A 24,375-nucleotide genomic window follows, 5' to 3' on the forward strand; every position below is an offset into this window, starting at 1 on the left:
ACACCTCAGATTAACAAGAGAAGACCTATCAAGGGTAAGATACCATTCAACATGTCTCTTAAAGATTGTTCTCATACAAGATTTATTCTCCAGCACCCCTCCCACCCTCATCCCCATCCCAATTCACAGTGGAGGACTAAGGAGATTCAGAGCAGGATCCGCACATTCAGGAAACACCTTCCCAAGATTTTGCTCTCCTTCTTTCCCTCCCTCTTACCAACTCCCAAGAACTGATGCTACACACACACATGCAAACACACAAAATCCCACACCTTCCCCACACCTCCTGTTTTTTTTCCACATCAGAGGTCACCTGTAAGACATCTGGGCTCCGAGAAGAGAGGTGTACACAGTCTGTCTGAGAACCCTAAAGTGGGGAGAGGCCATTACCCTAACTTCACACAAAGGGAAGTGACTATGAATTAGACACCTAGTTCTTCTCCCGTCTCATTGTTGGCTATTTTCACCCTGGCCTCTACTCTGTCCATCAACCAAGAGCAAACATATTATGCACACTCCCACCTGCAGCACATGAAAATGGGCTCTGTCCAACATCTCTCACCCAGGTATGGGGGTGTTGGGGGAGTGGTCCCTGAGGATCAGCAAAGGGTTAATGCAGAGGGGAAGAGAATAGGAGAGTCTGGCTTAAGCTTTGACTGGGGAGGCACAGGTTTAGATCTAATTACCATTTTTTAGTTTTTTCTCACATGATTTCACTAGGGGCAGAACAGATACCCCTTTACAGGGGGCTCTGCTGATTATAGACACATTCTTGCTAACTGGGCTCATCCTTACAACAGGCCCTGCCAAATCGGGAAGCAGTTGAAAATAAAATTAAAGGAGCTGAATAGGGAGTGACAATAGCTGGTGCAAGAAGAGCTGGTGGCTCCTGGGATGAATGCCACTGAGCCGTTTGTAAAGTGCTACTCTGACACTGCCCATGGAATTATTGCTTCTCCAAAGGAGGAGCAGAAGGAACAGGAACATGGAAATGGGCATGGTATGGTATTGCTTTGCTCATTGCTCAGGCTGATAGGCAAATGGAGCCAGGGGTTAGCAGCACCACAGATAACCAGGCAGCTCTAAAAGATTCAGTGAGACCATGAGATATGGAGGCACTCACCCTCCCAGCCAGCTGACCCCATGGCCCAAGGTAATGCAGAAGAGGCCCACTCCCACCTCACGTTCACATTTCTTAAATTTCACAAACAATAATTTGGAGCACTGGGGGTTAGGCCTCAAGAAATGAGGATGGGCTGGGGCAGAGGGAGCAGGCCTGCTCTGCAGAACCAAAGGACAAGCTTGCTTAGAAAAAGACAGATCAAATCATGGCTTAGCACAAGAGGATAACAATGTAACTCTTCCAGCTGCTGCCTGACTAGAAGCTCTAGGGAGATGATGAAAGAAGGGAAGGGATCTATCAGTGAGGGCCACTGAGCACCCATACCTAGAAGCACACAGCAGCATCCCCTCAAAAGGGAACCAATACCCCTGACTACTTTGTTCCCCAAAAGTACCACCACCCTGATGGAGAGTGTCCCTCAGGGAGCACACTCTCACTTCAGTGACTTGAGCTCAGAAATGGGCACCCAGCTGGTAGCAGGGGAGTGAGTATCCTCTCTCAGCAAGCCTCTGAGCATCAGCCAGGCCACCGAGCATACAAATATAATTCAGGGGATGGGACCTGGGTTCTTCGCTTGCCCCTTCACCTTAAGTGGAATGGGGAGAAAAAACCTAAACCACAGTGACCCCCAAGGGGAGTCTGCCTCAGTGGCTCCTGGAACTGGCAGGGTCCAGCTGATTCAGCTCCGACTGGTCCAGAAGTTCAAAGTCATCCCCCTCAGCATCAGTGTCCAGGTCTGAACTGGGGGCCCGGAGGAAGCCTCTTGTTGCTCTCCGGGGAGGTAGGCCAGAAGGGCCTGGCTGGGAGGCCCCTGACAGGGCCAGCTGGATCATGCCCTGGGAGACCAGGCTAGCAAGGTTGCTGGTGAGGTTGGATCCTCCAGGCAGGGCACCAAGCAGGAGCTCTGGCAGTGCAGCCTCGTCCCTGCCGGCAGGGGCGCCCTGAGGCTCCTCGGCCCCTGGTGGGGAACGGTACATCAAGCTGGGCATCCCGATGCTGGTATCATCTTCATCATCCAGGCCAGCAGGATCCACATTAATGGAAGGGAAGTCTGGAAGGTCTCTGGCAAAGGATTCCTCTGGGTCACTGTGACCATCTAGGTCTGGAAGAACAGAGGAGTGTCTGAGACATGGCAACTCCACAAAGTCACCCCCATGTAATCAATTTTTCCACCCTGGATTTCTGGCACTGGTCGGCCTTCCCCCTCCACTTAAAGACTGCTGTGGTCTCTACTGGCCAAAGAATTTCCCCTTTCTTCCTCCGCTATGTCCCCCGTGAGTCTAAAACCTGAGGCTACTAAGGGGCTGAGGATTTCTAGGAAAGCAGCAGTACCATCCTGGCTGGAGCCATACCCCTAAGGCTTCATGGCCACCTGATCCACAGCTCAGAAAGCAGGAGGGGAGGGGGCACTATCCCTGCTGCCCAGGAAGCTAAGAGGCAACAGAGCCAGTGCCAACTCGGGTCCAAGCTTCCTCTCACCTTCAGAGCCTTCTGTTAGAGGTGTTTGGCCCCGAGAAAGATTGAATGTGCCGTTGTCTGTGCAGGAGACCTCAGCATCTGAGTGCTCAGAGTCTGTGATGGCCAATTCCCTGGCAACAGTAGAATCATCCAGCTTAGGAAAAGAAAAGACCAACAAGCCTGAAGAGATGATGCCATTAGGAACAGGTGTAACAGTTCCCCAGTTACTTTACCAGTGAGCTGGCCCTAAAGGCCAGCAGTGTAACCAGGCATAGGCTGGGACTTCAGTCAAATTCCTGACCCCTTTTAGGCTGCTCCCCTAGGGAAAACACCCTTATTCATCAATCTTGAGCCCAGGAAAGGAAGCAGTCTTGGGTATCAACCAGCCACTTACTCTTAAACAAGTAACTGATCGAGAGAATACTTTTCACAGGTGGCCAGGAGGATACACACACTGCCTGACCTAAGGCGGGCTGTTTAAAAGATGATGACACCAGTTCCAGAAGTTCTGCCATGATGGTAAGGGTAAAAAGGAGACATGGAAGAGGGTGTGCTGGTCACCAGGCTCAAGTTGAGATCTACATACAAAGTCCCAATAAGCACTAGCTTCTCTCCTCACTGCTCTTGGGAGCAAAGAAGGTGGGGTCTTGGAGAACACACAAGGAGCTTAAAAACCTGATTACTATCTATACATGGGCACCAGATGGTTAAAAAGGGAGCTTAAAAAAAAAAACTGGCCAGTGATACAGCTTCCACATGCAAGATACCTGAGGACAGAAGGCAGCAAGTTCCTCTTCGCTGTCACTTTGGTTGTCCGTGGCACGTTCTGGGTGTAGAGCTCTGCGGCGCACTATGTGGAAAGAGCAGAAGACCTTGTCGCCTTCCCTTGAGGGGAACACCCACCCACTCTGGATTTCAAAGGCATAAAACGAGAATCTAAGAGAACCCCCTAAGCCTACATACCAATGCCTAGGGTGGAGATGCTGGGCCTAAGTGGCAATATAAGCTGGTAACACAGGAGAGAAAGATGTCTCTTCCAACATCCCACCCTCGAGAACCCCACCTTTTCATTCTGGTGAGATGATCAACTACCAGGCTCATCAACAACTCTCAGATCAGCTAGGCACAGACTGAACATCAGTGTGTCCAGTGGACACTATCATAGAGAGGGCATAGGGAGATGCCCAGCCTGGGTTAAGTCAGGCTTTTTAGGACTAAAACTATTCAACTGGCTGCATCAGGTGGAGCTTGGCTTTGGTGTCCATGTGCAAGGCTCTTTGAAGGCCAGGGCTTAATGAAACACCCAACCCGACCAGACCAGGAAGAGAGGAAAAAGTCTGCACAACGGTCATTCGTGCATTGGAGGATCTTAGGCTAGTACACTTCTGGCTTCTGAAGCCAGCTTTAAATTCCTTTTGGAAGGCAGCTTTCAGCAGTGAAAAAGAGGCCCAGCTTAGGAATTTAAAAGACCTGCTCTGCCACTTACTAACTGTGAGCTTCAATTTCTTCCACTAGAAAAGGATAATACCACCCTCTTCTCAAGGCTGTTGTAAAGGGTAACTAAGACAACGTGTGCAGAACAGCCAGCACAGTGCACAGGCACCCAGAAAGTACTTCATAAAAACAGCTAACACTGGGAATACCTTCACAGTCTTTATTTGACTTCAGAGAACTTTCCTCAGATTTGTTTAAAATGAGACTGTCTAGCGTTCCAAATGGGAAAAATTGGTAAGCCTGCATAGATTTCCCTGGAATAGAATATCACTTTTACCTACCACCCCCCTACACACCAATCACACCCTACTTCTCCCATTTTCAGGGACCTCTGAGCTTCTCCTTCTCTTCCCCAAATTTCCCAAGTGGAAGGAAGCCTCCCCTTGACACTTACATTGTCTTTCTCTCTGCTTGGACATCATGTAGCCACGGACACTGAAGTCCAGCCGCTGCAGAGCTGGCTTCAGCCATACATATGCTCGATCCCACAGTCGGTGGTACACAGCAAGGGGCCACATCATGACAGCGACAACTGAGAGGAGTGGGAAAGAGTGGCAAAATGGCAAAGGGGCTGCACGAAACAGTCCTGTCCCTGTCCCTCTGCCGTTGTGTCCTTAGGGTTTGGACAATTAGTGTGAAACAGTTCTGCCTAGTTCTGCTGGTCCTCTTCCTCTGCCATCACTTGCATATGGGTGTCACTGAGCCATACACAAGGCCAAATGGTAACAATGCCTCATAAACTACACAAATCATGTGAGCTCCCAATACATAACGGCCACAGCCCTCACTACTCAGTTCTTCCAGTCTCAAGCAGAGTCCATGCCAATATGAAGTAACTTAATGTACAGAACAATGCTGCAAGGGAAAAAAGCGCTCCAGGGTATATACACTCAGCGTATACAATACACTGAACCTAAAAGTTCCCTTCTAAGATAGGGACAGATAGTCCTTTATAGTTGGTAATACAATATATGTTGGTGGACCCTCATCAGTTTCTAAGGCTGACTTAGTAAGAGAAGGACTTTCTATATGGGAAGCCTGATACAGGCAAGAAGATATTTTCGTGACACTAAACAGGAGATGAAAATACAAAAAGATCATTTCCTAGAGAAATGAAATATAAACGTACTCGCCCTAGACCCAGTGTTAGCTGTGGCTGGAAAAGCTATGAGCAGGATAAGCTCACAGGGGAGGTACATGCCATACTTACGCATTAAGTAGGACAGCAGGAGCCCAGGGATGTAGCGGCCCAAGACAGCCAAAAAGGTCAGTATCCCACAGCTCAGCAAGCAGAACTGGGGGAGTCAGGAAACAGTATTAAGTTTCTGCTACATGGAGTGGACAGGGGTGGGGACAAGGAGTGGGGGAGGCAGATGAGGTGGAGATGTGACTGAAATGATTCTTTATGACCTCTGAGTAAAGCACGGACATGTCAGAATGACATGTACCTAGCCATTGCTGCATTCAATGGTGATTCCGTTTGGGAGGAAAGGGAGGATATCCACTACTATTCAAACTCCTCTCACATGGCTAACCCCACAGGATTGCACCTTTCATGCTGGGAAACTGGTTTGAATAGGACTTAGCCAAAAATTCTCTCTGAAAACAAGGGTTGGTGGTGGGCTTTTTAAGTCAAAGTAAAATAAAATTAAAAAACCCAACCACCTACCACATGTTTAACATGACACAGAGTGCACACAAGCAAGTTTTCTTTCCCATCTTACATGGACACTATCAGGCAGGAAGATGGCCTAATCTACGTGGCAAGCACCCAAAGGAGTCATCAAGCTCTTGCCTTAGTTCTAGTGGCTGGTCAGAGGCCCCTTCCTACAACTTCCTTTTGTCTCCACAAACACCATGGCCTTTTCTTTCTTGAATGAGGGTAGGTTGTAAAAGGGTTGTTTCAGTTTAGCATGAACTCAGCTGAGAAGCCAGAAATGAGAATGAAAAAGGGAAGAAGAGTCTTACCTTGCCTGGGTTTTGCTTTTTGAAAAGCAAAAGATTCCTTATGAAAATGGTCCCACTAACCCAGACTTCAGCTACATGGTGGCAGAGCTCGGGCACGCTGAGCAACCGAGGGTGCACAAAGCCCCAGCTATGGGAGAGAGAAGGGGGAGCTGTGAAAGAAGGGTGTTGAGGGATCCCCCCCATCTTGCTGTGAAGGCAGCCAATGCTTCCGGGTTTAAACAGGGGCTGGGGAGTGGCTAGTCCTAGGTGTTCTGGAGGTGAAGCATGACTCTTCTTGGCTCACCAGGTTGAAACTTGACTTCAAGGACTAGGAGGGCAAACTTGTTCTGACAACTCCACCCTGTGAGCAAGCAGCCCAATCCACGTGTGTAAACCTGCCACCAGCTCTTTGTGCTTAGAAACATCTTTCCTGTGCTCAGACCATTGCAATTCACTGTGATTGCAATCCAGGGAAAAAAGTAAAGCACAGTCTGATACCACTGCTGCAAGGTGGGGAGACAATGGTGGATGTGCCCCGCAGAGAGAAAACAAGTAAAGCAAAACCAAAATAAACCACAGCAAAGAAAATTCCTTGGATCACACATATGAGATGAATGAACTGAGAAATGAAAGCAGGAGCTGTAAGCCACAAAAGGAATCTTTGGCTTGCTGATGCCAGGAACCAATGTGTTTTCTGACCAGAAACTTTAAATAGCCAGAGGTCACAGAAAACACTAAATAACCTGGTATAAAAGCCAGGAGACAATGCTAAGTTTTCACCGTAGGGCTGAATAATGCAGCTAATTTGTTGGCATGTGAGGTCATGGGGCACCATTATGCTTCTTTTTCAGAAGCATCTCCTGTAAGTATCAGAGGATACTAGCCATCTCCACATACTGCTCCCTGAACTTTAGGATTTGTTAAAATGATTATTTGCAACAGACTAGGTTCTCAGCTTATACTTTGTGTCCAGAACATGGAGTTAACAACATGTAACCAGAATATTACAAGAGAATCAATCATAGCAACAACAAGGGATTTAATTAGTGTTCCATACCTCTCATTGTCTAATGCGTCGGATCTTGGCACTACAATATTAAAACAAATACCAGCATTAGTTGGTAGGGAAAACTAAACATGAAAATGTTAGGCTATTGGTCTGACAGCTCAAGTTTTAATAGGTTTGGGGAAAAGAAAACAGTCATAGCCAATAAAAAGGAGACACCATGTTATACTGCCGTGTTAGGGAGCTGCAGACAAGGGAATGATGGCTGATGCCTTCTCATTTCTCCATCAAGGCGGGGTGGGAGGTGGGCATCCAGATGGAGCACTAGGATCCCTTCTAATTACTACAGCTGGGGACCAAGATGCATACAAAAAATGGTCCATCCCAACTCTCAGATGTGTCTGAGTTGCACCAGGTTACTAAGGCATGTTATAACTACTCAAACCCTAGAAATCTGCCTATTTAAAAAGAGATCCATTAGCTACAAACAATGTTCTAAAGTCTTTTGAATTCACCACCATAACACAGGTGGATGAGTTATATGATTCCTTGAAGTCTCTGCAAAATAGGATGGGAATACAGTTAAAAGTTGTACACTCTGGTTTGAATATCCTGCCAACACTTAAAAATTACATGTCCAAAACCTACATCAATTTTCCTCACTCTCACTCCCCACCCACACCAACTGCCCTGAACCTGCCTATATCTGCTAACTGTAATGCCATTCTCCTACTCTCCTTGCTTTGAAATCCCAAAGCTGGCTTTTATCCCTTACTCTTCTAACCCCATGTTTATCAGTCTTGATGTGTCTTCCTTCTTCACAGCTCTCCAAGCCATCATCATTTGTTTCCACTGACACCTCTCTCTTTCTGACAAAGATACTGCTGTAGTCTCCTATCAGGTCTCCCTCTTTCCCCCTTTTCTCCCTCCATATGGTCTGGTAAAATGCTATCAAATTAATCTTTAATATCATCTCAGCATATAGCTTTAATAAAAGAATCTTCGATGACCACCCACTACCACAGGATAAAGTCTAAACTTCCAAATCTAACTATAAGGCTTTAAAAAATCAAATCCCAACATACTTTGTTTTATTTCCTATTATTCCCTTTAATGACCTCTCCACTCCCATGAAAATTATCAGTTCCCTGCTCTCAGGAGATGCTTTGCAGCTTCTGGTTCCTCAGACTAATCAAGCCTCTGATCTCTCTAGAAACACACTTATTTCTCTACCTGTGCAAATCTTTTGTTTCCTTTAAGGCTTAAGCTAAGGCCAAAATACATAACAAACATACTGATTACATACTGCACTGTGACATTTCTGGTGCTGTTCTGTAACTTTTCTTATGTTCACATATGTGTAAATTCTGAGAAAAGGAACCATATCTTAGAGTACTTTATGTAAGTCATAATGCCTAACTTAGTGCTTTACAAATAAAAATTTAAAAGAAATTCCTCAGGGATGGATATAGCTCAGTGGTATGCACAAGGTCCTGGGTTCAATCACCAGCACCTCCAATAAAGAAAAAAAGAAGATTAATTCCTGAGAGGCAAATTGATATTGCCTTGGTAATGATATAGTATCCAGTGAGGAGATTTTTTTTTTTTTTTTTTTTAGAATTATTTTTTAACAACTTGAGGACTACTTTATTCCTGAGGGCAAGAAAATACTAGGTGGTAGATACAGATTGCCTGAGCTTAGTAACAATGGAAAGGGCGGAACTCAGCTCTTAGGAACTACAGACAGGGCACTAGCCCTTCAAGTGTCTCCTAAAAGCAAATAACTCAGACATCAAAAGATATTACCAGCTCTACATACTCCCTCATAAACCCCTACAACTAAAGGTGAAAATTACAGAAAGGTCATTTCCGGTTCAGATTGTTCTAAATGCTACCAAACTCACCTTTTATTTCAGGCCAGATTTTGTTCTTCCATTGATCTATACACACAATGATCATGGAGCTGAATGCAAGTAAAAACACAAGACGAAGGGATGTCAGTGCAAAGAACCTAAAGAGAAGGATAAACAGAAGATCATTATCCAATTAAGCTAATTTCAGAAAAAAACATGTGCACTAAAGTTTCTGTGGTAAATAGACTTAAGTCCTAGCTATACACCTTGGGAAAACCACCTAAACTTTCTAGACTTCAGCTATTTTACCCATGGTTCAGAGATAGTAATTTGCTTCTGTAAAGGCAGAGGACTAAACCAAATAACCTCTCAAAGCTCCTTTCAACTTTCAAGTCTGTGATTCTATTCATTTTGGGGAGAAATTCATTACTATTAACAAGTTGTTAAAATGCAACCAAAATCTTTCTACCAAATTAGACCCTGGTATAGGACAACAAACTGACAGAGATGCATTAAAGAGCATCTAATAAACAAAAAGGTCCTACAGTATAGCACAGGGAACTACATTCAGTATCTTGTAATAAGTTATAATGAAAAAGGATATGAAAAAGAGTATGTGTATGTGTTTGTATATATATCTGTATGACTGAATCACTATCCTGTACAATAGAAACTAACATAACATTGTAAATCAACTACCATTCAACTAAATAAATAAGCAAAAAAAAAAAAAAAAAACCTGGAAAAAAAAAAAAGAGCATCTAATTCAATTAGACTTCCTTTTACAGATGAAGGAACTAAGGCTCAAAAAAGTAAAAAGACTTGGTCATAGTCACAGAAAGTGAGCACTGAAGCTACATCTGGAAGTCAATTCTGTAGAATTAACACCAAACCTTCTCAAACTCTTCCCAAAAAACTGAAGAACACTTCTTGATTCATTTAATGAGGGTAGCATTACTCTGATACCAAAGTCAGACAAAAACTCTACAGGAAAACTACAATATACCTTATGAATATAGACACAAAAATCCCCAATAAAATATTATCAAAATGAATTCAGCAGCATATTAAAAGGATTATACAACATGATCAATTCTGGGATTTAATCCAGCAATGCAATGGTGGTTCAACATAAAAAAAAATCAATTACAATGTATCATATTAATAGAATGAAGCAAGAGCTAGTTCTTATTTGAAAGAATCAATTATAAACAGATATTTACAAAAAATCTGGGAAATCTGAACACTGACAATACATCTGAAGCTATTAAGGAATTACTGTTAATTTTTTGGGTGTGATGATGTTCCAAAAGTTATGTTTTTAAAAAGTATCTTTTAGAGATACATACTAAAATATTTATGAATGAAATGATATAATATCTGGGATTTGTGTCAAAATAACAGTTTGGCAAGTGAAAGGGTGTAAAAGAAGATGAAACAAGACTGACCATGAGCTGATAATTGCTGAAGCTGGATGATGAATGAGTACATAGGATTCTTTATGTTATTCTCTCTATGTATTTAAAAATCTTTCACAATAATTTTTTTTAAGTTATTTCTTATGAGTCTTCCTATCATACCACTCCAGCGCCTCTAGGGCAGCACCCTGCAGTGTCGGTGGTCCAGTGACTTTACCAGGCTGTGGGAAACTAGGTATAGAAATAGAAAGTAAGCCTTTAGAAGTTCTTATAGCAATCTGACCAAGTAATTTTGAATATAAGAATATATTTGGGCTTGTATTTTGTAGATCTGTTTAAACTTAATTTATCTAGTAACTCATTTATATTTTATTTTACAAAAGTATTGATTTGAAACAGACTGGGAAAACCAACACTAGTCTCTCACTGCAGATGATTCGAGAAACACTGTTCTAAGATCTAGCTGGAAGCCAAATGCATCACCAGAGAGGTGGTTTAGCAGGGCAGTGAGGTATAACGTTTAAAGTTAGATTGACTTGAGTTTATTTATTTGAACAGTCACTCTTAGTCGTGTGACCTTGAATAAATTAGCTTAACCTCTTTAAGCCTCAGTTTCTCCATCTATATGTGATGTTAACAACAACAAATCTTGCTGGATTGTTTGCAGGTATTAGAAACAATATACTTAAACACTTGTAAAAATATCATAGTTGATCTTGCTAAAAAGATGAAGAAAATACAAGGTAACTAATACATGCCTAACACATAGTTCTATTTAGTTTTAGGATGTAGAAAGGTTACTAGCTACCATCACAGCAACTGATCAAACAAGGGTAAGGATGACCAAAGGTTGGTTATAAATGACCTCTCCTCTTCTCAACTCAACACATGACCTAATGACTTGACATATTCACAGAATGATACTAAGAGTATAATCTTTATATTAGAAAAAAGCTTTATCTGTGTGTACCTATGAATATATATATATGCATACAGAGGAACTTTTAATTTTGGTCTCCAGACGTTTTTGCACTGTTTTCAATAAACACGAATCCATGTTACATAATTTTTAAAACTATACAAAGCATGAGGGATGGAAGGAACTGAGAACTTAGAAATCCAATCACCAATGACAACTTTATTCCAATATTTCCACTCCATCACTTGAAGGATACTGTAACTATACATGAGATTAAGGAATGAAAGTAGTTTAACAGATATAAGCCTCCACAGCTGCCCTGGGCCATCAATCTTCTCTCCAAAACCATCCTAACAAACAAGGAAATCTAACAAGGCCAGGGATAAGGGCTCGAGAGCATTTTGCTCCCCAGTGCTGCTGCTTCCATGTCCCAGCAGCCAGATGTGGCGTGTCTCTGTTTTCTCCAGAGTACTTGAAAGGGCTCTCTGGGGAGGCAATCCAGACTCTCTACAATCTCCACTTCCCAGATCATGATTACTACCACAAATATACATTGGGGTAGGGAAAGGATATTAAGCTCTCCTAAGAAAGGTCAGTTTTCCAAAGATGATGGCAATAAAAATACTGTTTCCCCAAGAGAGGACTATATTAGTAGCCTGTTATAGCCCCCACCTATGCTTCACCTCAATTAAACACACATTTTTTAATTGCCTATTATATGCTGAGGCCTTGTGGTAAGTAGCACAGTTATGGAAAAGGAGTAAAAACATGGACCTTATTCTCAAGTGTATTAATGTCAGTATGTGTTTGTAATACAGCATGACAAGGTAATAACAAAGAGGACATCTAAGCCAGAATTTTAAAGACAAATGGTAAGGCAACAGGGCAAAAAGGTGTGGGGAAGGAGAGGACATTCAGATAGGGAGAACAAACAGCTGGCATGACATATTTAGGGAACTACAAGTATTCTGACTGAACTGAAACATAAAGAACAGAGGGAGGGGATAGTACGGGGAGAGAGGCAGTAGTCAGATCATGAAGGGCCTTTTATGACAAAGGGCATTGGATTTTATCCTGCAGATGAAGGTGAATCAGCAAAGACTTTTACAAAGGGTGTATTTTCTGGGTTATGAAGGCTAAAACTCTGAGCATCTGCTTGAACAAAATTAATCCTGTCCATAATTCAATTTTAGAGCCAAATATAGGATAACCTTTTCTTGAACAAGCCAATGCAGAAACTTAAGAGGAAGAAGAGTTTTTCAGTGTGGTGTACAATAACTCTTGGGAAAACAGTTTCTTCCATATAGATTAAAACTTAATTAATGGAAAAATCACCTCTAACCACTAGAGTTGACCTCTTCAAGGTAACCAGACAATTAATATCAACTATTATTAATTCCCATAGGGGTATGACCATCAACTATAAAAGAATATGGATAAGCATGTGCTCCTTTCCTTCAGCCCTCAATACTAAATTCCTAAACAAAAAGCGAGCATCAGTCTCAGACTGGTGTGTTTGGGATATACTGAAGTCACATTACACCTATCATTTTATGGAGGTAACCTGGAAGCCTACCTATAAAAAAAAAAAAACAAAAAACTATGCAACCCTGTACAAGGACAAGACAAAACTGAAGATAAAGTACTTGTGAGACTCGTATAGATAAGCGATGAGGAAAAATAAAGGAGGATTCTCATTCAGTTTAGTCCTGCAAAGTCTATTCATGCAGGCCAAAAAATTCACATGCATATGTAAGTGTGCAAGTTTGATAAGACAACACGCAAAACATTTTTCAGCAACTATAATCAGCGTGAGAACTTCCTAACTGAGCAAAAACAACTACAAATGCAGTCAACTCTGGATACTATTCATATGTGAATTATCTGTGTATTGCCCACAGCCCATTACTCCTTCTACCCACTGTCAGCTCACAAGAGGTTTTTCCTTAATGATATTTATTTTTCTTATTTCTAAAGGCAAGCATGTTTATTGGGGAAAGTTTAGAAAATATAAGTAATAATTGAGGAAGAAAATAAAAACAAAATTAGTACACTATCACCAGTATAAAAGTCTTGCCCCGCCTCCCCAAAATTTTTTTTTTTTAATCTGTCCAAGCCTCTAGATCCAACTACCAGTTCACAGGAAATACACAGAGGAGCACAGGGGAATGGGTTAAGCCACAGGGATATAATCAGCAAAATCCAATCTTTTGGACACTTTACAGGACATACTGGTTTCTTCAACAAATAAATTACAAGGAGGAAAAGGATTGAAAGGGAATCAACAAAGTAAGAGAGATGTAGAAAGAAAAAACAGAACAATTGGTCACAATATGTGGACTTAATTTGGCTCCTAACCCAAATGAACTGTTTAAAAACACAAAGTGACATTTATGAGAAAATTGGAAATCTGAACACTGACTGGAAACATTAATTTTTACATGTTATAATGGTAGTGATTTTTTTTTTAATTTTTATTTATTATTTGTATTCTTTTTGGAGGGGGAGGTAATTAGGTTTATTTATTTCTTTTTTAATGGAGATACTGGGGATTGAACTCAGGGCCTATGCATGCTAATAAGCAGGCGCTCTACCACTGAACTATACCCTCCCCCTCCGGTAGTGATAATTTACTAAAGTCTTTATTTTTCAGAGTCACATACTGAAAAACTTACAAATTAAATGATGTGACATCTAGGATTTGCCTCAAAACAAGAAAGGAGGAGGTGAAAAAGAACTGGGTATAGAAGACACAAAACTGGCCATGAATTGAATATTTTTAAAGCTGGGCACATGGTGATACATAATATTATTCTGTCTTACATAAATGTTTTAAATTCTCCATAGTAAAATGTTTAAAAAATAACCCTTCATCCACATACATACCCCAAAATGTTTTTTTTTAATTCACATATAAAAACTCCATGGAAGTATATAGCATAACTTGTTTAAAAACCTCCTCATTCCTTTAACAATACATAGATATATTCTCCTTTATCACCAGAAAAGCATCCAAAACTTTAATATGATTACATCATGCATAGATACAATTAGTGTTTTAAACTTGTCCCTAATCGAACTAAGATGTTTCCAATTTTTGATGTAATAAAGAAGCTGAACTATATATCACTGAGCATAAATCTTTGACTTTACTTACAGTTAACTAAATGGAAGTACTAGCTAGTACTAGTACCTTTTTTTGGTAACAGCATTATTGTGATGCAGTTTGCACACCATAAAATTTACCCTTTTAAACTGTCTAATTCAATGGTTTTTACTATATTCAGAGTTGTGTAACCATCACCATTATCTAATTTAAAACATTTCATCACCCTCAAAAGAAACCTCCCCATTTCTCCCAGCCTCTGAAAAGGCAATAATTTTTTAAGTATCTTAAAACGTGTTGCCAGATTACTTTCCAGCCAGGCTATCAAATTTACATTCCTATCAACCAAACAGCAGTTTTTCCATATTTTGCCCAGAATAAACTACTACCATTTTTAAAAGCCTAACAAGCAGAAATTAGCAACTCATTGCCATTTATATTAGATTTTTGTATTACTAATGAGTAAAAATTTATATATCCATTGATTTATTATTTTTTGGCTTTTTTGTCCTTTTATAAATTACCCATTCCCTTTATTAGGGGCTAAAATCCAATTAATTATCAGTCTAAATAAAACATTCCTTAGAAAAACAGTCTGGTGTCCAGAAAAATCATGAGAAATTACAAAAATAAACAACTCTTTGGGGTTAACTATACCATGGATCCTCATCATTAGCACAGGTAAATTAAAGTTTGCTGTAATCATACATGAAATAAAGATCACATGTCTCTTTTCAAAGAATACACTATTTCTGGGTTCCTTTGTTATTACAGAGTAAGCCTGTCTCAGTGGCACTTCAGAACAAAGCATCCCATCCTACAGGGATAGAAAGCCCATTATTGTACAGCACTTGTGGCTGCTGGTTAATGAGCCAGTCACTGGTAAATTAGAATGAAAAAAAAAAAAATTAACCAGACCTATATCATGTAGTAGTAGTTGTTGCTTGCACAAAACCATAAACCAAACCAGCTAGCTGCAAATGACCTACGCTACATTAATGGGCAGAAAGCACCCAACCTTACAATTAGAATCGATAAAAACTGATTACAAAACAGAGGCAAAAAAAGGGAAGCCAAGGCATCTCTGCGAGTCTTCCTGGCTACCAAAAGCAACAAGATCTCTCCAAAGACTATCATCAGAAACATTTGCTCAATAGATTTCATCTGAAATTTGATGTGTAGATTTTTCTTCACAGAACAAATGTCTTATTTTAAATAGGCCCTCCCTTCCATTTCCTATTTCCATTGTTTTTACTCAAATTCTAATCTTTTAAATCAGAACTGCTGTATACCTTTAATGCCTTTTTGGGTCATTTTTTTAATGGGCAGGGGCGGAGAGAGGAAATAAATTTGCAAATTTTTCAATTGTGAAAACAATAGACTCCATAATATCCCCTAGAACATAGTATGGTTAACTCAGACTAGTGACTGTAAAAGCAGATCCCAACAGAGATCTCTTAACAAAAAAAAAAACAGGTTATGGAGTATTCTAAATCAATATTCCTAATTTAAAGACCACCTAGAGTCACAGAATGTTAAGAACTGGAAAGGAGCTCAGCAGTCATCATCTAGCCCTCCTTGCACCATGTGCTCTTCATAGAAGGAGTAGGAGCTCAGAGATCACACATGTTTCCGGGGCTCCTTTGTCCTCCCCTTAACTCTTAGGTATGGGTCCAACCAGAAAGTTACTAGAACTTGCTCTTTTCTGATCCTGTCAGGATACACTCTTGCTGACTCATACTCTTCCCCCAGATCAGTCACTTACAGGTGGTGCTGAGGCTAATGAAAATACAGGTGACTGGTAAGGAAGGCCTGACATTTCCGTTATTATACTGGAGAAAATAACTTATCAGTGACCAGAAGCAATACAGGCTGGAAGATCTCCGATATGATCACTATAATTTTCCTGGAACCTGAAAATAAGAGTGAAAGTCTTGAAATGCTCTAGTAACAAGGCATCCACATCTACCCCTATCTTTTATGTTCTTTTTAAAATTAAGATGTCAGAGGGCACATTCACAGATACAGAAAAACCTCAACTGAGAAGATAAAACATTGAAAATTAAGTGCTACCTACCTGAATTGATGATTTGTTTGTACTCCTATCCAGTCTTCTAATACCTCAAAATGTATAAAACACCTCAGTTAATGACGTATCATTAATCAAAACAATGAAGGAAAAATAAAATATTCCAGATTTGACTTCTCTCTGACTTGAGCCAACAATCCTCCTGCGTTTCCTAAATAAAGTCTGAGAACTAAACAGTCACTCTTTGACATTCCTAAGCAAAACGTCAACACCCATATTCAATGTGATGTTACTGGTATGTGAAGTCTTATTTTGAACCTCAACCCACGTTCCAAGGAAGCTCATTTCCTAAAACAATCCTGTGAACTCCAATGCCAAACTACCCTGGCCTCTAGAGCCTTAACACTATCAGTCATTCTGAACCCTTCACAGGTAAGAGTCCTCTCCATAAACGGCATACCCAATTGCTCTGTCGCTCTCAAGAGTCACACCCTCATTTTGCTACATCTCTCCCCCACCTACTTAGAGCCTGATGGGAATGTAACAAGAGGAACTGCCTTCTGGATACTCAGCAGGCAGGCTACCAGGAAATGCCAGAGATAAAGACCAATCACAACAATGCTTAAAGAGACTCAAGAGTAGGAAAAGGGGATCTGAGTGAGATTCTAAACATAGTATATTAGTAACTTAAGTATACACTATCAGAGGCCAGCAAATTAAAGGTAACTAACATTTAAAGATGTCTCAGAACAGCTCCTTCTGTGCAGACTTCAACCCCACATTCAACTTCAAAAATCTCTCAGGCAAGAGGCACGTGTAAAGTCCTCTCCTCAAAGGTAACAACATACAAGCTACTGATCTATTTGCATTAATAAACCCTTGGTTTATCAGGATTCATTTAAATCCTGATAAAGTTTTTATATATCGGTCAGTCACACTTTGATACAAACTGGTTTAATGAGGATCAACTTTTTTTCCAAGGAGTACAATTCCAATGTAGGAAATGAAGTTTGATTAAATGGTCTGGGGTTAAGATTGGGATGGGGAGGCTGAGAGTAAAGGAAGAAAAGGTCATTTTGGAAAATGCTCCAGAATGAGGTGTAACAGTTAAGGGTTTTTGACAAAGAGCAACAGGAGGGAGGCAGGTACCAGGGGATCAAGGAAGAAGCACTACCAAAAATAAATGAAAAATGTAGGAAAAGCTTATCATCAAGTTTCCCTAAGATTTTATAAGCAACAAATGCCAGAGACTGCTGTGACACCTTTATCCTGGGTCTCCTTTCAACTGTCAGAGGATTGATGTAATAGCTGGATATTAGGTGTTCCTGTCAATGAGCTTGGAATTGTTTGTTTTGCTCTAGCTCACTGGAAAATCTTCTTCAGACAAAGGATAACAAATGTTTTGGTTTTAAAACCAAGAATTTCAAAAGGAAAACCATTTTTAGGAAAAACTTTTTTGGGGGAACGATACACTTCGCTCTGTTTCAGGCTTATTCAGAAATGCTTTATTTCATTCCACTGTAGAAGCCCTCCTACACTTCGGTCCCTTGGAATTTGATCAGTAATATGTCCCTAGTTATGAATAAATTCAAACTATGCTTGGCAGATCCTCTGAAGACCTAAGACCTCTTAAGGTGATGGTAACTGAGAGGAGAAGCAGTTCCATTTTCAAAGAGCATGACACAAACAGATTCTACAGCATATTTATAGCTTTCCAGCTCAGGAAAACTCACACGCACTATTAATCACCCTCAATTTCCCTGCCTATAAACGTAGCTAAAGAATGCCTCCCTAATTCCTCGAACAGGGAGGAGTTGCCATCATAAGTGGCTTTGAAACGTGTGAAATCTCACAATCACTATTTCCTAACTGTTCTTTAAAAGCGTATAATTTTCTTTCAAGTTACAGCTACGGAGTCTCTCACTGACGCTCAGACTTCACAAAGTTCCCTGAGTGGGAGAAAGGATGTCTAACATGCTAATTCAGATCGCTCAAGCTTTCCTTATCACACCTATGGATACCTATTCAAGATCTCACGCCTCACGCATCTAGCCCAAAAATTACTACTAAAATCTCTGGAGACAGTCTTCAAACCACATTTGAGCAGGCAAGAGGAGGAGGTGATGGCCCTAAAAGGGCACAGCTTCCCCTGGCTAAAGTGAGGCGCCCTCGCTCACTGCGAACAGCTCAGGATGTTACTAGAAACTCCTGCCAGATGTGCGGGGCGAGGATGCGGGAGCAGGTAAAGCAGGGAAGACAACTGGAAGGCATAACTGCGGTGCCAAAGCCGCAGGCGGGACGGAGTGGAAGGAGGTGAGGCAGAATTAGGCAGGTACAGGAAGGAGCCAGTGCAGCGAAGAAAACAGGGGAGGCGAGAGATAGAGCCCTAGAGAAACCTGACGAATTCGCGCCTCGGAGGGTTTCCGAGGGTCCAGTTCTCTCACCAGAAAGCCGCGTTCAGCCCCAGGCACCACAGGGCGCTCCTGGCTGGCCGCTCCCACACCAGGGCTGCCTGCACCCGGCTCAGCAGAGGCTCGTAAGGCCCCAGCACCTCCACCAGGGCCCGCTGCGCCGCCTCAACCTGCTGGTCCCGCTCCCAGGAGCCTGACACTGTACGGCGGCCCCTGAAAGTCGGCCCCAAAGCAGGGCCTGGGGCCACGGCCACCCCCTCTGCCTCCGCCATCTCCCCCCGGCAGCCACAACATCCGGGGCCACGGCCCGATAGTCACAATAACACCAACTGCGCAGGTGCGCGATTTGGCGGGGGAGGCCGCTTCCCTCCACCGCGCGCCTGCGCGCAGGCTGTAGCTCGCGTCCACTCAGAGAAAAGAACGCTGCGTCAAAGTACGTCCCTGGTGCCGATCCCAATCCGGAGAGGCGCACGCGCAGTCTGCGTGACTGAAGCCAAAGGAATAAGGAAGTGCCATCCCAAGAACTCAGTTCTCATTGGAGCGGAGAAAGTTCGTGGGCGGAATGGGTTGTTTGGCGCCTGCGTCGCGCGGCTAGCTGGCTGGCGAGCGGCGGCTTTCCTGGCGGGAGCGGCTGCAACGCCCGTGCTTCAGGAGCGATGCCGAGGGAGATCATCACCCTACAGTTGGGCCAGTGCGGCAATCAGAGTGAGCGAACCTCCGGCCCCTCCACTAGCCAGGTTCCTTAGATTCTGTGGGATCTCGCTGCGGGATCCTGGACTCCATCTACCCTTACCAGGATCGTAGCTCTCGGAAAGGCGGGTCATTCCTGACCCAGTGTCCAGTTGACCAACCCCAAGGGGCCCTTCCCTGCCCAGTCGCTGGCATACAGCCCTTTCCTCTGACACGGGAGACTCCCGAGGCTTGATTTCCTATCCCTGGACCCAGGCGCTCAGTCCCCCAGCTCCTAGTTGGAACCTGCCCAGACCCATATATCCTCTTTCCCCCCCTCCCGCCCCTCCCCCCAGTTGGGTTCGAGTTCTGGAAACAGCTGTGCGCCGAGCATGGTATCAGCCCCGAGGGCATCGTGGAGGAGTTCGCCACCGAGGGCACTGACCGCAAGGACGTCTTTTTCTATCAGGTGCCCCCAGCGACTTGACCAGGGCCGGCAGCGGCCCAGGGGGCCCGAAGGGAAGGGCAGCGGCTTGGTACTGGGAGACCAACTGGGCAGAGGAGCCAGGGCGGCTGGCTTGAAGAGGGAGGGCAGGCAGGAGCCAGAGTTGGGAGGACTGGGAGGGCCCTAGCTGATTGGGCTCCCTCCTGGACTCCCCTTGACAGGCAGACGATGAGCACTACATCCCTAGGGCTGTGCTGCTGGACCTGGAGCCCCGGGTGATCCACTCCATCCTCAATTCCCCCTATGCCAAGCTCTACAACCCAGAGAACATCTACCTGTCAGAGCATGGAGGAGGAGCTGGCAACAACTGGGCCAGCGGATTCTCCCAGGTCATTTGCTATTCCCTTGCAGAACAACACCCTTCCTGTGTGGGAGCAGGCCCTAGGACTTCCCAGAGAGATGAAACTAGTTGGAGGATGTATGAATGAAAAGACAGAGAGAGAGAGACATGGCTGAGGAGAGTTCTTTTTTCTAAGCTAACTATGTAGCGTAGAGACTGCACTAGCCAAGTGCCGTGAGTCAGGCCGTATTGAGTGCTTTACGTATATTAACTTACTTAAACCTCCCAACAACCCTAGAGGTAGATACTACAGGTCTACAGTCTCTGTGGATTTACAGAACCCAAAAAACTCTGAAACCAAAAGATGATTTATAACTACTCATTTAGCACCAAAACCAAATCTCAATGGAGACAGGCTAGTTTATAATTTCTATCCAACTTATTGTCATTACTTATACTTTCCAGTGCAAAAATATTAATGTATTTGATACCATATTACCTTCCTAGAATCTGAAATATTTGACTTCTGAAAGATAACTGGCCCCAAGAATTTTAGATCAGAGACTAGACCTGTGTTATATACCTTTATTATACAGATAAGGAAACTGAGGTATAGAGTGATTTAGTAACCTGCCCAGAGTCACTCAGCTAACTAGAACTAAGGCTAATCAAGGAACCCAGGCAGTCTGGATGTAGAGGGTTATGAAACCACTGTGCTATAACGTCTCTCAATGCAAATAAAAAGCACAACTACTAGGCTCCAAAAAAGGACTTTTAGGTGCTATAAGAAAAATCAAGGGTGGCTATTCTGAGGTCAGACTCCTTGTCCCATAGTCCCGTCCCACTCTGACCCTCCCCATGTCTGTACAGGGAGAGAAGATCCATGAAGACATTTTTGACATCATAGACCGGGAGGCAGATGGCAGTGACAGTCTAGAGGTGAGCGTCTCGGGAATGCTGATGGGAGCCGACATGGGGAAGGCTCGGCAATGCCCTTTAGAAGCCACTTGTTAGGTACGAGACCCTCCCATGTATCCTTTGCACTGGACAGCAGCCATGGGGCCTTGCTGGAAACAAGGCAGAGTCTCCCAAGCTGTATGTGTTGGGGGAGGGAAGTGGAGGAGAGGGCCCAGGAAGATAGGGTCCAAGAAATTATAAAATGGGTCTAGTTTGAAATGCTGCCACTGATACCTAGACACTGACTGCCCCTTCCCCATTCAGGGCTTTGTGCTATGTCACTCCATCGCTGGGGGAACAGGCTCTGGCCTGGGCTCCTACCTCTTGGAACGGCTCAATGACAGGTCAGTCTGTGTTTTAAGAGTCTGGGAGGACTTGGTTTCCCAGGTGACTGGGAGGCCCTCCAGATAAACCTTCCTATTCACTGGAGCAGGAAAGGGGCCCTTGTTTTCTCTCTTGTATTGAGGAAAGACAAGGTACAATAATCAAAAACCTGATCCTACTCCCAGTGGTTGGAACCAGAGTCTAGCATCTAGTCTTTAGATGCAGATTCAAGGAGTATGGCCTGTTTAGAGTTAGAACCCTAGATCCTAAGATGTCTCTGCCCTTCCCGTGCTTTGGGTTACAGACTTCTAAAAGTCAAGTCTCCTTTCTCTGCTGTCCTATGACCCAACCCCAATTTCCCTACCCTGATTTAGCTGCTTCCTGACAGTTGGTGGGAGCCCCAAGATTACCAAGCCTCCAGTCTGTTGCTCTTGCCCATCCTCTCAAACTCCACTAGGTACCCCAAGAAGCTGGTGCAGACTTACTCAGTGTTTCCCAACCAGGACGAGATGAGCGATGTGGTGGTCCAGCCCTACAACTCACTGCTCACACTCAAGAGGCTGACTCAGAACGCAGACTGTGTGGTGAGTCCTGGAGTCTAACTTTCTCCACGCCCCAACCCAATGTCTATTTCATCATTTTCACATATTTTTAAAAGTCCTTTTTGAACCCTCCCGTGCAAGTCCCTTTTGGATGGGTCTTTCTGGCCATGAAGCACCAAGGAAATTAAACTTTGGAGCACAGACTCAGGCAGAGCTCTTTTTCCTTCTGTCCCCATAAATTTGTCACCCACTTCTGTCCCCCCAGGTGGTGCTGGACAACACAGCCCTGAACCGGATCGCTACAGACCGCCTGCACATCCAGAACCCATCCTTCTCCCAGATCAACCAGCTAGTGAGCCCCAACTCCTGGATTCCTTTAGACTGGAACCCCTCCTTGCCAGAGCATCATCTGGGGAAGGGAGGCACCCCCACCCCTGGGCAAGACCCATGACACGGCACCCTTGTCCCCAGGTGTCCACCATCATGTCGGCCAGCACCACCACCCTGCGCTACCCTGGCTACATGAACAATGACCTCATCGGCCTCATCGCCTCGCTCATTCCCACACCACGGCTCCACTTCCTCATGACCGGCTACACCCCCCTCACCACGGACCAGTCGGTAAGAGCAGCCCTCGGGCCCAGCAGGCCCTGAGGAGCCTTTCTCTCCTCCCTGCTGCACCTGGAGCCGCCCTTTGTGGCCCCCAGAGGCCCTGCGCTCAGGGTCTGGCACAGACTGGGCGACTGTCTGGCTGCCTTGCTCTCCTCTTCCCTCTGCCTGTGGCTCCCTGCGGGGCCTGGGCTGTACGGGGTCTGCATAGGCTCCCGCACAAGGGTGTGAGTTTGCCGAGCGAGGAGGGCTGAGATGCCTGATACCACAGCAGAGGCTCAGCGTGAACCTGAATCTGAGGACACTCCCCACAGAGCCCAAACTACCCCAAGTCCGATGGGGACATGTGTTGCTGCTCCTCTCTGTCCGTGCATCTCTGGACTGTGCCCTGAGTGCTGGCCTGGTCCCTGTGGCCACTCTCCCCTCAGGTGGCCAGCGTGAGGAAGACCACGGTCCTGGATGTCATGAGGCGGCTACTGCAGCCCAAGAACGTGATGGTGTCCACAGGCCGGGACCGCCAGACCAACCACTGCTACATCGCCATCCTCAACATCATCCAGGGGGAGGTGGACCCCACCCAGGTAGGAGAGGCCCCTCCGTTCTACCCCCGGAGCCCACAGGGGTAGAGGAGAGGCTACCACCACCACTCCTGTGCCCATCCTAGGTCCACAAGAGCCTGCAGAGGATCCGGGAACGGAAATTGGCCAACTTCATCCCCTGGGGCCCAGCCAGCATCCAGGTGGCCCTGTCCAGGAAGTCGCCCTACTTGCCTTCTGCCCATAGGGTCAGTGGGCTCATGATGGCCAACCACACCAGCATCTCCTCGGTGAGCCTCACAGTTTGCATCTGTTTTCTCATAATCATTGTCCTGGCTGTGCCTCACCTCTATGCATCCCTGCTGCCTCTGCTTCTGGCTTCTTTACTGTGGAGATAGCCCAGCCTCAGTTCCCTGGCTCTCTGGGCCATGTTGCTCCTTGATGTTCTTTGTGACCCCTGCTTTCTGCACACCCTAAGCTCTTCGAGCGGACCTGTCGCCAGTATGACAAGCTGCGGAAGCGGGAGGCCTTCCTGGAGCAGTTCCGCAAGGAGGACATCTTCAGGGAGAACTTTGACGAGCTGGACACATCCAGGGAGATTGTGCAGCAGCTCATTGATGAATACCATGCAGCCACACGGCCAGACTACATCTCCTGGGGCACCCAGGAACAGTGAGTCCCCCAGAACAGGGACCCTCATCTGCCTTACTGGTTGTCCCAGGTCCTGCCTGACTAACCACCCACTCAGAGTACAGATCAGGGACCTCGTACCTCTTTCTTATAAACACACACACAGTAGTCTCTTTTGTCCTGGGGACATACTTACTTCTCCTCTTACGAGACTATTTATGTTTAATAAAGCACTGGATATAAATCAAGTCACTGGTCTCTTTGAAGGCTTGGAGAACTGGGGGCAGGGGGTGCCTGTTCTTCATCATTCCGACAGGGTCTTCCTCTACTTCCAATACCTTCAACTCTAAGCAAGCAGCCTCCCCCAGCTTTTCCCTCTCCTGCCTAGTATTGGAGAACATGGGTGGGGTTGACCCTGAGACATTCCTTTCCAGGGCAGAGAGGTCCACAAATGCTACCTTGTTCTCTATCTCACACTCTGGGTCCCAGTCCCCTCCCACTCTTCCCTATATAGGTGACCATTCCACCAGTTTCACTTTCCCACATTAGTGTCCTGCTG

General features: G+C 44.5%; 2 protein-coding genes across 3 annotated transcripts; one reads left to right on the top strand and one right to left on the bottom strand.

The window, feature by feature from the left end:
* Positions 1 to 696: 696 nt before the first annotated feature.
* RETREG3 (reticulophagy regulator family member 3) lies at positions 697 to 19,118 on the bottom strand. Of its 2 annotated transcripts, XM_014551041.2 has the most exons (10): positions 18,798 to 18,927; positions 16,402 to 16,445; positions 8,933 to 9,039; positions 7,080 to 7,110; positions 6,044 to 6,170; positions 5,286 to 5,370; positions 4,470 to 4,607; positions 3,349 to 3,431; positions 2,603 to 2,735; positions 697 to 2,225 (listed from the first exon to the last, which is right to left on the bottom strand). In XM_014551041.2, the coding sequence occupies exons 3-10, from the start codon at positions 8,985 to 8,987 to the stop codon at positions 1,768 to 1,770; spliced, it is 1,110 nt and encodes a 369-aa protein (XP_014406527.2). In that variant the 5' UTR covers positions 8,988 to 9,039; positions 16,402 to 16,445; positions 18,798 to 18,927; the 3' UTR covers positions 697 to 1,767. The 2 variants fall into 2 exon arrangements, with proteins under 2 accessions (XP_014406527.2, XP_006175242.2); XM_006175180.3 differs by lacking the exon at positions 16,402 to 16,445 and having other exon boundaries at positions 18,798 to 19,118.
* Positions 19,119 to 19,309: 191 nt separating this feature from the next.
* TUBG1 (tubulin gamma 1) lies at positions 19,310 to 24,064 on the top strand. Its single transcript, XM_032457235.1, has 11 exons — positions 19,310 to 19,469; positions 19,790 to 19,902; positions 20,100 to 20,267; positions 21,089 to 21,157; positions 21,440 to 21,519; positions 21,957 to 22,083; positions 22,307 to 22,393; positions 22,513 to 22,662; positions 23,079 to 23,231; positions 23,315 to 23,476; positions 23,665 to 24,064. Exons 1-11 carry the CDS (start codon positions 19,421 to 19,423, stop codon positions 23,860 to 23,862), a joined length of 1,356 nt encoding a protein of 451 aa, XP_032313126.1. The 5' UTR covers positions 19,310 to 19,420; the 3' UTR covers positions 23,863 to 24,064.
* Positions 24,065 to 24,375: the final 311 nt, after the last annotated feature.

This window comes from Camelus ferus, chromosome 16, assembly GCF_009834535.1.
Source record: "Camelus ferus isolate YT-003-E chromosome 16, BCGSAC_Cfer_1.0, whole genome shotgun sequence".
NCBI classification, from domain to species: domain Eukaryota; kingdom Metazoa; phylum Chordata; class Mammalia; order Artiodactyla; family Camelidae; genus Camelus; species Camelus ferus.